Genomic DNA, 16,252 nt, shown 5'->3' on the forward strand with positions numbered 1-16,252 from the left:
AGAATCCGCCATCTCTCATTGGAAATGCGGAATCTATCAGCTCAGTCTGGACCAAGAGTGCTGATAAGACGAAGAACGAATCCACGAGGAGATGGGCAGACGTCAAGGCAGAAGTACATACAACAAAATAAAGAGCAATACAGCATCACCAAAACCTAGCCCTTCTCCAACAGCTAGACCTGATCATCACAAAGTGGAAGAAGCAGAAGAAAGCAACCTTATGAATAACATCATGAAGATGCTAGAGGCTTTTAAGGAAGAAATCAAAAATGAAATGGAGGAAAAGACAAAAAAGTGGAGGAAATCAATAAAGAACATGAAAAGTCAAACAAAAAATGGGAAGAATGCTATAAAAAAAACTAGAGGAAAAGACAAATAAAGCAGAAGAGACACCAAGATCATGCCCTAGAAATGAGTATTATGTATCTATTTACAGCTCTGTGATTTTATCAACAGTGTATAAAATAAAAATGGAAAACGGTTTGAATTGCCTGGAGAGTGGTTTATATTACAGGTTACCATTATTTGACATTTTATAACATATCATTGATTTGGGATACATAAGGTCCTCCATTTTAAATATTGATTTATATTATCATTGAAACTGTTAAAATATTTTCAGTATCACTCTGAATGAAAGGGACACATGTATTCTTCCTGTCAGTTCCTTAGCTCATTTCTTAAGAAGTTCAGAACTGGGTGGATAACCTGTGGGCTCATGTCTTTACACATCTCAGCCACTTGGCCACAGAAAGGGCCAGAGCATCTATTTCCCAAATGTCCAGTATCCCCTATCTACCACCCACCACCCACCACTCACCCCTGGTCTCCAGCCCATATCAGTATTTCTTAGAATGGAATAATCTACTGTCTCGCTCATCTTTTTTTCAGGCCTCTGGGAGAGACACAGAGAACAGTTAGAGAAAGAACCTGGTCATGTGGACAGCAGTGGGGTCGATAGTGCAATCTATTGGTGAGCCTGGAAACAGTTGCCCTCAGCTGTAGTTCTTGCTTGATTACAGTAATAGACTGCCTACTAGGCATATAGATCTTGTACCAGTGTCTCTTCTTCTAGTTTTTTCTTCTCTTCTCCTTGGGCTTCAGGGTTGCCCTCTCGGTTCCTGCCACTGGTTCCATCTTCTCTGTGATCCTTACTAGTGCTCACTGACAATTACTGAAGCTATAGTAATATATATACACACACATTCTGGTACTAAATAATCAGATTTCACAATTAAACTGCCAGATCCATGTTGTATCCTGTCATCATTTTTTATTACTCTTTATTCCCAAACTCTGGCATCTTTCTGATCACAACCACCTCAGATCTAGCTCTGCCCTTAATAATTTTCTCTCATTAGCACCCATTATTAAACTCCCTTATCTTTTTGAAGTGGGAAATTACTTCTACCCCACCACACATTGTTTCTGATTTATGAATAAACATTGTGGTCTGTGAACTCTAAAGACCTCACAAGCTGCAGATTACCCATTTTTTTGTCATTCAAAAATGCCTGGCTTCCACAGTAAGGTTTCAAGACTACTGCTTATACTACAAACTCTAGAAACAAATCAACTTTGAACTCAGAAGAAAAGCAATGGTTTTTTTTTTTTTTCCGATTTGTTTTCTTTCTGGCATTGAAAGCATTCTTATGTGTTGCTACTGTGGCTGCCTGGATTGTAGGAGATAAATAAGTTAAGTAATCACAATGAAAACCAACCAACCAAACAAACAAACAAAAACTCTCAAAAAGGTTACTTGATATCTAAATATTAACCAACAAATTTTACATGAGGAAACAATACAAAAGTTCAATTACTGACTCCTTCTAAATAATTTTTTCCTTTGGAATGTAATGAGAATCAATGCATTATTTTAAGAAAGATATTACATATGACTAAAAACCCAACATGAACTCAGTTTATTTACCACACAAAGAGGTGAGGGGGGAGAGAGAGGTAGGGGGAGGGAGATGATTTTCTTGTTTTCTCAGTCAACTGACATTGGGCATGTATATACCATCAGGGTTCATGGTCTACTATAAGCTGACATAACAAAATCAATTGTTAAATCCAAGAACTTTGTGAGCAGTTGTAAATAGCAATTATTAAAAATGAAAGTATACAAACTTATTACATGAAAATAATTCTGGTACTAAATAATCAGATTTCACAATTAATATTTGTGTTGTCTATCTGGATGCCAGCTACTCTACATTTTACCATTATGTATGTTTTCCTTTCCTTTCCTATTGCTCTGATAAGATATTCTGACAAAAGCAATATGAATGAGAAAGAGGTTATTGTAGCTCATAATTCAAGGTAAAGTCTCTCATGGCAGGAGAGGTGTGGCACCAGGAGCTTGAAGGAGTTTGTCACATGAAATCCATAATTAGGAGAGAGGGCTGAAAGAAAGCTGGCCACCAGCTCACTTTCTCCATTTTCTATGGTTCAGGATCCTCAACTCTGGGCATGGTCTCCCCCACAATTAAGATGTATCTTCCCACATCAATGAATGTAATCAAGCTAATGACACACAGGCATACCCAGAGGCCCATCTCCCATGTGCCTACACTCTCTGGATTATGTCATGTTGGCAATTTATACTATCACTCTATGCATTTCAAGTTACCTACGTTTCTTATATTAAATTTTTGAAAATATCATGCAGTGGTGTGTTAATGGGGACCTCTTCTCAGTTCTTGTGCAAGGACATGTGAGTAGGCTGACATCATGCTGGTAGAAGAATACATGCCTTAGAAATTGGCAAAAATCAGAATAAAGCCTCCAAATTAAAAAAAAATAAAATGGTTAGTTTTATCATCTTGACACAATCTAGAGTCACTGGGGAAAGGCATCTCATTGTCCCAAAGAGAGATTGTCTAAATCAGGTTTGGCCTGCAGGCATGCTTGTAGGGGATTTTATGGATTATCTTAACTGGGGTAGAAGATCCACCCATTGTAGGTGACATCATTCCCTAGACAACGGAGCTGGGATTTCACAAAAATGGAGAAAGTGGGTTGTACGTTGGCCAGTACGTGTTAATCCATCACTCTTTGTTATCCACTATTGATATGATATGACCAGCTCCTAATATTGCTGCTGTCTTGACTTCCCCACACTGGCGGACTGCAATCTGGAATCATGACTCATATAAACCCTTTCTTCATGAAGTCAGTTTTGTCAGGGTCTTTTACCACAGCAACAAGAAACCAAACTAATATACTAGGGTCCTCCTTGATGAGTATTTTCCAGCATACCGCTACTCAGGACTCTACCTATCACCCTTGTATTTTCTTCTTTTCATCACTTTGCTAACACTGAGCTAGAGCCATGTGATTTGGTTTTGGTTTTGCTTTGTTTTTATAGTAAGTGTGTGTGTTGGGGGCGGGGAGGGGGGCTTCTGAACATTGATGGCACAGGGACTAGGATCAACAATTAATAAATAGGACCTTGTAAAACTGAGATGCATCTGTATAGCAAAGGACACCTGCATTCAGAAAAAGCAGCTGCCCCCAAAATGGAGAAAGATGTTTACCAACTACACACCCAATAGAAGGTGAATGCATAAAGAACTCAAAAACAAGACATCAAGAAAAGAAATAACCCAATTAAAAATGAGGTACAGAACAAAACTGGACATTCTCAAAGGAGGAAACTCAAAAGGCTGAGAAGCCCTTGAAGAGATGTTCAACATCCTTAATCATTAGGTAAATGCAAATCAAAACTACCTTGAGGTTTCATCTGACACCTGTCAGAATGGCCACAATCAATAAAACAAGTGACAGCTCATGTGGAGGAGGATGTGGAATAAGGGGATCACTTATGCATTGCTGGTGGGAGAGCAAACCTGTACAACCACTATAGAAATCAAGGTGGTGTGGTTTCTCAGGAAGATGGGCATTGACCTGCCCCAGGATCCAGCTATATCACTCCTGGGCATATAACCAAAGGTCATTTTATCCTACAACAGAGACACTTGCTCAACCATGTTTATTGGTACTCTACTCACAATAACCAGAAATTGGAAACAACCTAGATGTCCCTCAACAGAAGAATAGGTAAAGAAAATGTGATATATTTACACAACGGAGTATTACTCAGCTGTCAAAAATAATAAACACATGAAATTTGCAGGCAAATGGATGAAACTAGGAAAAAAAATTATCATGAGTGAGGTAACCCAGACCTAGGAAGACAAATATGGTATGTATCTGCTTATATGTGAATATTAGCTCTTAAGTCAATGATAATCAAGCTACAACCAATAGAATCACAGAGGTTAGATATAGAGTAAGGGACTAGGTGAGGACAGATAAATCTCCCTAGGGAAGGGAAATAGAATAGATAGTTATGGATGCATGGGGAGATGGATCAGGAAAAACAAGTTGAGACAGATGTGAAGAGGGGACCAATGGAGGGAATACAGGGAGAAACAGCTAAAAGTAAGGGCCATTTGAGGGATAGTATGGAAACCTAATACAGTAAAGCATCCTAAAATGCATATATAGATGAAGGTGAATTAAATGAAATTGCTAAATAATGGAGGAGACAGAGCCACAACTGACTATCTCTTGTCACCAAATGAAGCTTCCAATACTGGGATTGGGTTACATCTAATTGGGTTGTTGCTCAAAGTCAAACATTGTGCAGAGAGAGACCTTGGAACATTCAATCCTAAATTGAATGTTCTCCATGAAATTTCTCCCCTAGGGTTTAAGGAACCCTGTGGTAGAGGCAATGGAAAGAGTGTAAAAACCAGAGAGAACATAAGTCACCGGGCCCTAAAATCAAGTGGATCAATGCACATATGAACTCACAAAAGGTGAGGCAGCATGAAGAGGGTCTACATGGGTCTACAGCAGTTGGAGTCCTAGAGCTGAAAGACGTGGACACATGTCCCCATTCTTAACCCAGAAATAATCTCCAGCTGATATCCATTTGCAAAACAAAATTTAGTTTCCTCCAAGGGAGTCTCATTGGGAAAACAAACTGCTCTTAAGTGTAGGTTTGCAAGTCCAGTGCATTGCCAACAGAAAATGAACTCAATATCATCCTTGGCATCTTTGGAGGTTCCCTGTTACATAATGTTGTGTCAGAACTTTCACATTTTCTTGTTCTGTTTTATTTTTACTTTTACTTTTATTTATATATCTCTTCTTCTTTCTTTTACCGTGGGTTATATATATCTTCCAGTGTAGTGTTTTTATGGGATTCCTGAGTGTGTCAACAAGAGCGTCTCTGAGTCTCTATCTGTTTCTTGTGATTTTCCTTGGGCCCTTTCCTTTCTGGTTTCTTGTTTTGACCTATTTTCCTGTGTTAGGTTTGTCTACCTTATCTTATTAATTTTATTATCCCTTAGAAGTCTGGTCCTTTTTGTTTTGTTTTGCTTTGTTTTGTTTTTCAAGACCGGGTTTCTCTGTGTAGCTTTGCGCCTTTCCTGGAACTCGCTTTGTAGACCAGGCTGGCCTCAAACTCACAGAGATCCGCTTGCCTCTGCCTCCTGAGTTGTTTTTCAAAGAGAGACAAGAAGTGGGTAGATCCAGATGGAAGAGGGGTAGGGAGGAACTTTAAGGAGTAGAGGAAGGAGAAACCAAAAGTAGGAGATATGTCAAGAAAAAAAAGTTGTTTTTAACAAAAGGAAAATATTAAGTGTAGCAAGAGGCACAGAAATTGAGAATTTTAAGAAACACAATTTATAATCAAGGCACTCAAATTCAGTGTGGGCACTCAAATTCAGTGTGGGTAAGTTTACTTCTGTGATGGCAGATATGATAGACTGAAGAGCAGATTTCCAGCATATGGGAGCTTCCTAGACAACCCTAAGAGTACCTAACACCTTACCATAACCACCTCTCTCCAGAATTTTCCATGAAAGAATATGCCCACGCAGAGGTGTGGGATATCTCAATCAGTTTCCTCCTGGGTACACTTAGTAGTCCATTTATTCACACTTCTAGTTACTATCTACATTTGAAGCTGACTTTTGTTTGCCAGGCATAAAAGGCTAGCTTGGTCTCTCCCTCTGAAAATGGGAATTAAGTGTAGAGAGAATCAGAAAAATGGAAAGATTATATTTTAAAATGGGTATTTCTTCAAGGCAAGCTAAACTCCTGCTAACCCCAAGAAGTTTAACAGAACTATTTCCCCAAATTCTCATAACTCCTGTTTATTTTTTGAAAAATGCATTTTATAAAATAGGAAATGGTCCTTTTCAAAATTTTTATGAAAACTAAGGACTCTCCTGAGCTTGCTTCCCAAGCAAAATAATAGACAAATCCTCACAGTACAGAACAATGTAGCCAAATTCCTTTGACAAAGGTGATGTATTAGTCCAATTACAACATAAACCTGACTTGTGCATGCCTTGTTGATAAGAATAAAGCAACCTTTGATGGATTCCCATTGGGTTCTGCCATGGAAAAAAAAGAAGAGCCAGACATTGCATTTTTTTCTTTTTAAAAGGAAACTTTCATATTTTGAGAATTTGCTGGCTTTCCTGGAAATCTATGGATGAATGATCATACAATCTAGGTTGCTCTCCTGCTTGACTTTTTAATCTAAAACCAACTTTAAATAGATCTGTGTACTGATAGTTCTCCCATTTCATGAAATTTTATCTTTGAACATGAAGAGTTATCTGACTTTTCTTAATAGTCCAACAATACTACTATTCTTTACTTTCAGATCAGAGAAAATATGAACAAGCCAACAACAGATCATGTTGTGATATAATTAAGCCATATCCCTCTTAATTTATAGCATCAAAATTATTCACTTTTATGTTAATATGGTTCTAGGTAACATCTAATAGCTACTCTTTCTAGTATGAGATATTTAGGTAACTATTACTACTTTCCAAAGTGTCTGCAGTTAATCTAGCTAAAGGATCAGGGTCTAATTTCATGAGAACAATAATCAAATCCAGAACAGACACCCTAATATCTTATTTCCAGATCCAAAGCACTTACGGGACACTTATGGAAGTGTCCCCTCTACAGTGGATGACTAAAAAGCTTGGTGGAGTATGTGAGTAAACAAATGAATGCCAGACACTGTTTCTGATATCATCTTAGACTCCAAAGATAGAATGTGATGTCTTTGGGATAATTCTTTCAACGGTAGTTTAAATACATGGTTTTCTTCAGATAGAAGGGAAAAAGAGAACTTTAGAATGGCTGAATTTGATGTGTCATGTGTGATTCTTTAAATGCTTTCTTTAAAATGAAAGTACTTAATTTGAGAGAACTAATTAAATTCATGCTAGAAAACCTAGGACATTTTTTTTTTGTTGTTGCATAAATATCTCATGAAATAAGGCAGTGTTAGTGGAAGCCCATGAACTGTGGACTGGTGGCTGTGGAGGCCCCATGGGACTAGACTAGGCCCTCTGGACACGGAAGACAGTTGTTTGGCTCAAACTGTTTGGGGAGCACCCAGGCAGGGGGATCGGGATCTGTCCCTGGTCTATGAGCAGGCTTCTGGGAATCTAGTGTCTGTGGTATGATGCCCTTGCACAGCTTTGGTGCAGTGGGAAGGGACTTGGACCTGCCTAGGCTCAGTGTGCTGGGCTCTGCTGACTCCCCATGGGAGACCTCGATTTGGGGGATGTGGGGATGTGAGGTGGCTTGGGAAAGAGGGCTGGGGGGTGGAAAGAGGGAGGGGGTTCTGTGGATAGCATGTGGAGTGAGTAGGAAAATTTCTTAATAAAGAAAAATGAAAAAAAAAAAGAAATAGGGCAGTGTTTTTACTATTGCATCGGTTTAGGAAAGCACACTGATATGACTTCTCTGTTAGCCATATAAAGATTAATCAGTAAGTCTCATCCAGTCTGTCTTCTAGAGAGTTTCTCAACAGCATTTTACCTAATAGGGGGAGACATCATTCGTGATCATTGGCCAGATCCGTCATTCTGCTGGAGATTGTAAAATGCTGACTTTCCCAACGTAACCATGTCTTGGAGTGATCTATTACACTACAAGGATTTGAGTGGTTTAGCTATTTATTATCAGTTGCAGTTGGAAGGAGAGTGATAGGGTTCTATTTATTTCTCTTATCAGTTTTCAGAGTGAAAACTGTGCCTTGGCAAACCAATAAAACTATCTCCCTCTTTTCTTTCAGTTTTAGGAAGGATTTATGGATCTCGTCATATTTGATCTACTTTGTACAGCACAGTCATTCTCTTTGGCCCTCATATTTTCCATTTATGTGATTTTTTTTTTAAAGTTGGCTCCTAAGGCATTTTGGCATAACCTTCGTAGTTTCGATAGCTTCCTTACTCTTAGTCCAAAGAGGTATCCCAGGATGCCATGGTATATTTGCCTTCTTGGGTCTAAAATCAGTATCAGAGGGATTTAGCTGGAATAATAAATATCAAAAGTCAAAACGTGGGTGATAGGCCTGGTTGCTGATGGCAGAAAACTCCAGGAAGTAAGTAGCTATTTTTACTTTTATTAAGATGAATTTATTAACTATGTTGATATTACATGTCATTTATTAATTTAATGAAATTAGATGCCATTTACTTAATTTCATGGATTTTATATTTACTTTTTATTATTCTTAGTTCTTAAGGACATAATTATTTAATTTATTCTACCATATCACATACTGAGTAGTTTCAATAAAACAATACTAATATTATAAAATGTCATTATTAACTGGTGATTTAATATTTCCCCTTTGTTTTTAGGATGAATATGGCTAGGAACATACAAATTATTATATTTGAAATAATTACTTTATTCTCAATGTATATTTGTCTCCTATTTTTATCTCCAATAGCTCAAGGTACTGATGTGTCTAGCTTTTCCTTTAACTCTTTAACTTTTTTTGTTTGTTTGTTTTTTGTTTCTGTTTTTTGAGGCAGGGTTTCTCTGTGTAGCTTTGCGCCTTTCCTGGAACTCGCTCTGTAGCCCAGGCTGGCCTTGAACTCACAGAGATCCGCCTGCCTCTGCCTCCCGAGTGCTGGGATTAAAGGCGTACGCCACTGCCTGGCTGACTCTTTAACTCTTTACCCCACCCTAATTTCTAACAGTTTTGCTTTCAGATTTTTCACATTATTTGCACATATAATTGGATCTACAATCCGGATAATTTCCTTATTCACAAGTTCACTATAAATATGTGAGAAATCACAAAATCACTAGGCAACATACATCATACTAGCTACGTAAATGTATTTTATATAAAGGTAAGGAACCAGTTATATAAATTAAGTAAAAAGCTGCTCTTTATTTCTATAATCTTACTTCTACAATGTGAGGTTTCTAAATACAGGAATCTAAATGGATCATAGGCAAACTATTCTAAGCAGAATGCTAATGTTCCTTCTTTCAAAGAAATAAGAACCACACTGCATAAGCATTAAAATAAGTACAAATCAGGGAGCATCCATCCTTAATGTTAGCAATTAGGAAGCTGAAACCAGAAGCATTTGAGATGAGCTTGAACTACATATACAAAAAGTACCAGGCCAACATGGAATACACACAGTGAGTTCCATATCTAACAATGGCAATGGCACAGGTATGTACAATTGGGCCAATGTAAGAATAGTTCTTACTTATTCATTAGCAAACGTGTATTGTGATGGATAGTTTTATGTCAACCCGACACAAGCTAGAGTGACTGGTGAGGGGGGAGCTTCAATTGAGAAAAATGCTTCCAAGAGTTTGGGCTGTAGGCAACCCCATAGGGCATTTTCTTAATTAGTGACTGATGTTGGATGGTCCAGCCCATTGTGGATGGGGCCACCCCAGACAGGTGGTCCTGGGTTCTCTAAGAAAGCAGACTGATCCCCTTAAGTTTCGCAGAGCACTGCAGAAGAGAAGGCAGAAAGAGTGTAAGGGCCTGAGTGGATGGAGGTCACCAAGGAAACAAGGCCCTCTAAATCAATAGGATAAACAGACATATAATTCATAGAGACTGTGGCAGCATCCACAGGGCCTGCACAGTTCTGCACTAGATGGGGTTCTAGAGCTGAACACTTATGTGGACACACACACACACACACACACACACACACACACACACATGCATTCCTAACCCAGAATCAATCTCCAAATCATTACCACTTGCAAATGAAAATTTATTTTTCTGCAAGGGAGTCTCACGAGGAAAACAAAGTACTATTAAGTATAGGCTGCATGCCCAGCAGTAGATGGCTAATAGAAAATGAACCAAACAGCATCTTTGGAGGTTTCTTATCTCACAATACTGTGTCAGGGCCTTTTTTTCCTGAAAACTTTTATCTTATTTTATTTTATTTTTCTCTCTTAAATATTTATTTATATGTAGTCTACATTATATATAAATATATAATATTTTTATATATTATATATATTTTTCTCTTTTTTACCCTACAGGTCCTTTGTATATATATTATGGTTTCCAGTTTAGTGTTTTAATGGGATTCTTTAGTGTGTGAATGAGTGGGTCTCTGCATCTCTACCTGTTTTATGTGCCTTTGGTGGGAGCTTTTCCTTCTCTTTGCTTGTTTTGTGCTATTCCAATGTGTTAGTTTTGTTTTATATTATTTTATTTCATTATTATTCCTGAGAAGCCTGTTTGTTTTCTAATGAGAGACAGGAAGGGGATGGATTTGGTTAGGAGGATGGGAGGAGAGATGGAGAGGAACTTGGAGGTGTAGAGAGGAGGGGAAACCATAATCAGGATTATATTATGTGAGGGGGGAACTATCTTCAATAAAAGAGAAAAAAAGAAAAAAGAAAGTAAAGATTAATTCAAGGCTTTTAATAAAATTTAATAATAATTTTTAAAAGGCAGGCTGAGCAAGTCATGAAAGCAAGCTAGTAAGCAACACTCCTCCATGACCTCTGCTTCTACTCCTGCCTCCAGGTTCCTGTCCTGTTTGAGTTCCTGCCCTCAACTGCTCTTAATTATGAACTATTATATGGGACTGTGAGTGAAATAAACCTTTCCTAGTAACCCTAGCTAAGACATATGTCTATCATAAACCCACGCTAGACACATGGAGTTCAGAAGTAAGATCTAAAATATCACCTAAAGGAAGTATACCCAGTAGTCAAATATACTTATGGGCAAATACTCCACTAAATTCTCAGAGTGGATACTTCTTGTGCTATAATTTTTGTCAGAATCCTTCCCAGAACCTCTGTTTTGTTCTTATTTCTGGGAACTGCATATAACATAAAAGCTGCCACAAGCTGCTTTTCGTGAGTGTGTTTAACAAAACAAAAAACAAAACCCAAAACTCTCTGCTACGGCTGAAAAATTCCTGTTCATAACAGAGCCTAAAAATGATGCCAAAGGGACAGCAGAATTTTCCTCTTGATCCTTTTTCTCAATTTTCTAAGCTATGGCGATCTTTGTCTCCTGCATCTCTTGGGACTCCAGAGGTAAGCTTCGTGAGTTGTTTCTTCATTGTACTGAACAGGAAACAGAGGCAGAGGGGGATTGACTTTACTAGCTCAGGGTACTAAATGCAAAATCACAACAGGAATCCCAGTCACATTGCCTGGACCATTTTTTTCCCTCCCAATGCCATCTGCACAGAGTGAAACAGGACAGTATAACAATCTCATTGTACCTTCAGTCCTTAGCTCCTCCTAAGGACTCAGTTGCACCCTACTTTAAGAAAACAGTTCCAGAATTTTCAGAAGTGAGAGAAAAAATATCAAAGAGCCAGGACAGGATGACGTAGGTCCAAGTACAGTCTTCTGGCTAGTCATAGTTCATAACTTCCTACTTCAATTCTTCACTCTCAAGTCCCAATTTCTCTGCTTGTTGGCTCTCCAGCCTTTGAGGTGTCTGACATGTGTTGTTGCTAGATCTCTTTATTTTCATCTATTTATGCCCATTGATTGCTCTATCCCATAGAGGAGATATCTAGTGAAAAAATACATTTTTTTTTCTGTTGTTGTTTTGCTATGGAGTTTCTCTGTAGATAGCCCTGGCTATTCTGGAACTTGCTTTGTAGACCAGGCTGGCCTTGAACTCAGAGCAAGCCACCTGCCTCTGCCTCATGAGTGCTGGGATTAAAGATGTGCACCACCACTGCCTGGCCTTAGTGAAAATATGTTAAAGCAATCCATGATAGATGGATAGACATTATCTGGAGTTCCCCTCGATCTTGTCCGTGTTAACTTCAGTTCTTCCATTTTCTATCCCCTTTTGCTTTTTAATAAACCCCCCCATCTTGGGTCCTAACGTGTTTGTGTTCCTGGAAGCGCAGCAGCAATTTGGTTGGCTCAGTTGTCAATGATATGAAGCAAATTTTGCTGTGCTAAGGAAAACTTTGAAAAATTAAATGTGAGTAGTGTGGAATCATTCCAGAACAGAAGGAACAGCGGAGGAAGAGGATTCACCAGCAACAAGAATGAGGTGGCTCCAGGGATCCAAGTAGTTGAGCTTTACTGACAGCCTGTCAGCATGCTGTCACTCCGATGATCCAGTTCTATTCCTCTCCCTGTCCTAGAATCAATGTGTTGGGGATTCAGCATCCCGGAGAGAGTGAATCTGATTTGTCGTATCCTCAAACTCTCCCTGGGGAAACGCCGACCTGGGGTCCCCCGACACAGCAGAAAATTGGCAAGAATGAAATCCTTCCCAAGCGTGTAGAGTGCTCTGTCAGAAATAAGGGGAAATGGATCATAATCATCCAATTTTCAGGGACTATTGGCAAGAGCGATGCATTGGGATTAAGAAGCCGGGTTCAAATTTCAGTTATTTCATTATGTAGCTCTGTGACCCCAGCCTGTTCATTCTTGTACTGCAACTTCCTCATGCAAGAACTTAGAGGCCTGGTAATCTCTCTCTCTCTCTCTCTCTCTCTCTCTCTCTCTCTCTCTCTCTCTCTCCTTGCCCCTAACCTCTGTCTCTCTCCCCCTTCCCCATTCCTCTCTGTGCATGTTCCTTGCACAAAATGTTTTATTTTAGGAAATTCTTCCTAGCTAGACTCCAAACCAACAAATGTATACCTTAATGATTTTACAGATGATGATAATTTCTTATTATTTTTGGAAGCATTATTTTGTATGTATTAGCAGGCCTGGTGATTCTAATATATACAGCCTTCCTTTATTTAGTTCATTCTGTTCTGAATGGGACCATCTTCTTTTTTTTCCCATTGACATTTTAATAGACATTCTGTCTGGGTTGTGCTTTCTTAATTTCTTTTTTCTTTAGTGCTTGTCCGAGAGGCAGAAGGACCAGAGTTTGCTCCCTGGTACTCATATCAAAGCCATCTTTAACAACGGAGTTAAGAAGGTGAAGACACGGATACCCAGGGCTTGCTAGCATGCCAGTCTAAACAGTGAGTTCTACATTCCTGGAAGACCATGTCTTAACAAATATGGGGGAGCAATTATGGAAGACACTCAGTGTTGACCTGTGGTATGAAGGCACACAGACACACACAGACACACACACACACACACACACACACACACACACACACACACACACACACACACACCACAGAGAATAAGAGAGAGAGGGAAAGACAGAGAGAGGAATAGAGAGACAGAGAGATAGAGACAGAGAAACACAGAGAGATACATATATGTACAAAATATATAGAACCTGACAGAGACACAGAGAGGGAGAGATAAGTATACACACAAAATAGATATGACTTGATTGCATCTTTCTTCTATTTGTGTGTTTACTAAGGAACTTTGCCAGTCAAACCCACAGCAGCATTCCACCCGGGTTAATTAACATCATAAAACCTTTTTGTGATGGATATTTTGTCTAGTCTATCCAAACAGACATCCAGTTGGTCCTTAAAAACTCAGGACTCCCTCTATCTGCCTTTTGCTCACATTTATACAAATAATAACGACCACTTTTAAAAAAAATTCATTCAACACTCATGGGAGCTGAAGCTGAATCAACTCTACCTATTGTTACTGTGAAAAATGAGTTCTTTGTCCCACATCCTCAAGTAATGCTCATTTTGTATGAGCCACACTGGATTAAGCTAGGTTAAAAATGTATCTACATATATGATGATCACATATATCACAATTCCTGTTCTATATGATCCTACAAATCTAAGATCTCTGAAAGATGGTGAAAAACAATAGGTCTCTAAAACGTAAGACTGAATACAACGACTACCATAAGAAAATAGCAAAGCAGTATTATCACTGTACTACATAGATAAGAGAAATTATATCCAGTCATGTCAGGGGAGAAGGCTTCACGGATTCACGATGTATTTGAACCAGAACACAGGCAGATTTGACTCTTACAAACCTACTCCCAAATAGGCACAGTGACTGCTAACAAGTTATAATGTTCATGCTTCCTTGCATTCCAACCCTCTGATGGCTTTCTGTATCTGGAGTAAAATCCCTACTCTAACTGTGACTTATGAAGCGGCACCTGACACGTCTTTTCTTCTACTGTTCTGGAATTCAGTTGTTATTTTCCTAGGATCCAGCAAAGGCTGTCTGAAATAGGTCAGGCTTTGTCCTTTTATGAGCAGAGCTTTCTGTCCCTAGATCACATGACCAATGCTTTCTTGACATTTAGGTCTCTCTCCAAACATCATGGTATCAGCAAAGCCGTGCCTGAATCTAACCTAAATTAATACATCTCTAAAGTTCTAATGCACAGTTCTGCTTCTCACAAACTCCATGAAATTCCCTTGCTTATTTATTTTTAATAAATCCTTTCCCTATATTAGATTTTTATTAATAGCTTTTCGGTGTGTGGTGGGCTTTTAGCAAGGAGATAATATTACAATTTGACTTTATTGGGGTCTGATTCATTGCTCTTATATTTTACTAAACAGTAAGTTTTAAAAGTTGATCTTAATATCATTTATACAAGATTTATGAATCAAGCAAAGTAAATTTCTCTAAAGTATTTGAATACTGTTTACAAAAAATAAATAAATAAAATCTTCTATGCAAGTGTTTAGGTTATTCCTGGTGCCCAAGCACATTTTTAAAAAGACAATACATTAACTATTACAAAGATTATAAAACTGATGAATGCTTTTACTTGAAAACCAGGAATGAAAGTGCCTTATGCCATTTTTGTTACTTCTAATTATTTCTGTTTGTCCTTTTTTTTTTTTTATAGTTTAATGTATTTTAATAGCAAACTTACAGGAACAGCACAGAAGACAGACAACAGTAAAAACATGTACTTGCATGTAGGACAACTCAGTTAGAAAACTATAGTGAATGGATGGAATCTACTGTATGACAGAAACGCTACAAACACCATTTAGTTGCCGTCAATAAGAAATTTACTTATTTAAAAATAATCCAAATGCTGGCATTGTCCAGAAAATTTTAACAGGTTTATTTATAATTGTTATAAAGTTGAACTGTTGAAATGTGTTCACTGAAACATTTTGCTTGCATTAATGGTTTGCATCTTGCATTTATATTAAAAATTCACACACAAATGAAAATGGAAAAACTGCCAATATCTGATTTCTGTCTCCTGTTTTTCCACTCTCAATCATATACTTAGGTACCTTTTGACCCCATGGAAAAAATATCTAACATTCAGAACTACTGATAACAGAAAGAAAAGGAAAAAAGTTTTTGAGAATGAAATGTTTCCCCTCATAGTGGACTCTTAAGCATGTTCTCCATGTATGCGGCGAGCTAGCTGGATATCTTTTGGCATAATTGTTACACGTTTGGCATAGATAGCACACAGGTTGGTATCTTCAAAAAGGCCAACCAGATAGGCCTCACTTGCCTCCTGCAAAGCACCAATAGCTGCACTCTGGAAGCGCAGATCTGTTTTGAAGTCCTGAGCAATTTCTCGCACCAGACGCTGGAAGGGCAGTTTGCGAATCAGAAGTTCAGTGGACTTCTGATAACGTCTGATTTCACGGAGTGCCACAGTACCAGGCCTGTGATGATGAGGTTTCTTCACCCCTCCACTAGAGGGCGCACTCTTGCGAGCGGCTTTAGTAGCCAGTTGTTTCTTGGGTGCTTTACCACCGGGGGATTTGCGGGTAGTCTGCTTTGTACGAGCCATGGTATGGGCACCTCCTTACTTACCCCCCTTCTCCTGCTGGAGCCGAAGCAAGAAGGCTGCGAACACAATTGCTCTGTTTGTCCTTTTATATTTTCATTAAAACCTTTGCCTGGGGCTTTAAATAATCTTCAATCGTTGAGACCCATAGTATCATTTCAGACCACCTAGATTTGGAATATGGGTTATGAAGAGTTAAGTCCTTTGTTGGGACAAGATCCTGGCTGAGCACTCTAAAAATAATTTCTAGACTACTAA

The 16,252-nt window shown here is 38.5% G+C and overlaps 1 protein-coding gene across 1 annotated transcript; it reads right to left on the reverse strand.

Moving 5' to 3' along the window:
* Nucleotides 1-15,586: 15,586 nt before the first annotated feature.
* On the reverse strand, nt 15,587-16,025 carry LOC118571022 (histone H3.3A-like). Its single transcript, XM_036169884.1, has one exon. It carries the CDS (start codon nt 15,995-15,997, stop codon nt 15,587-15,589), a length of 411 nt encoding a protein of 136 aa, XP_036025777.1. The 5' UTR covers nt 15,998-16,025.
* Between the last annotated feature and the right edge of the window lie 227 nt (nt 16,026-16,252).

This window comes from Onychomys torridus, chromosome 20, assembly GCF_903995425.1.
Source record: "Onychomys torridus chromosome 20, mOncTor1.1, whole genome shotgun sequence".
NCBI lineage: Eukaryota > Metazoa > Chordata > Mammalia > Rodentia > Cricetidae > Onychomys > Onychomys torridus.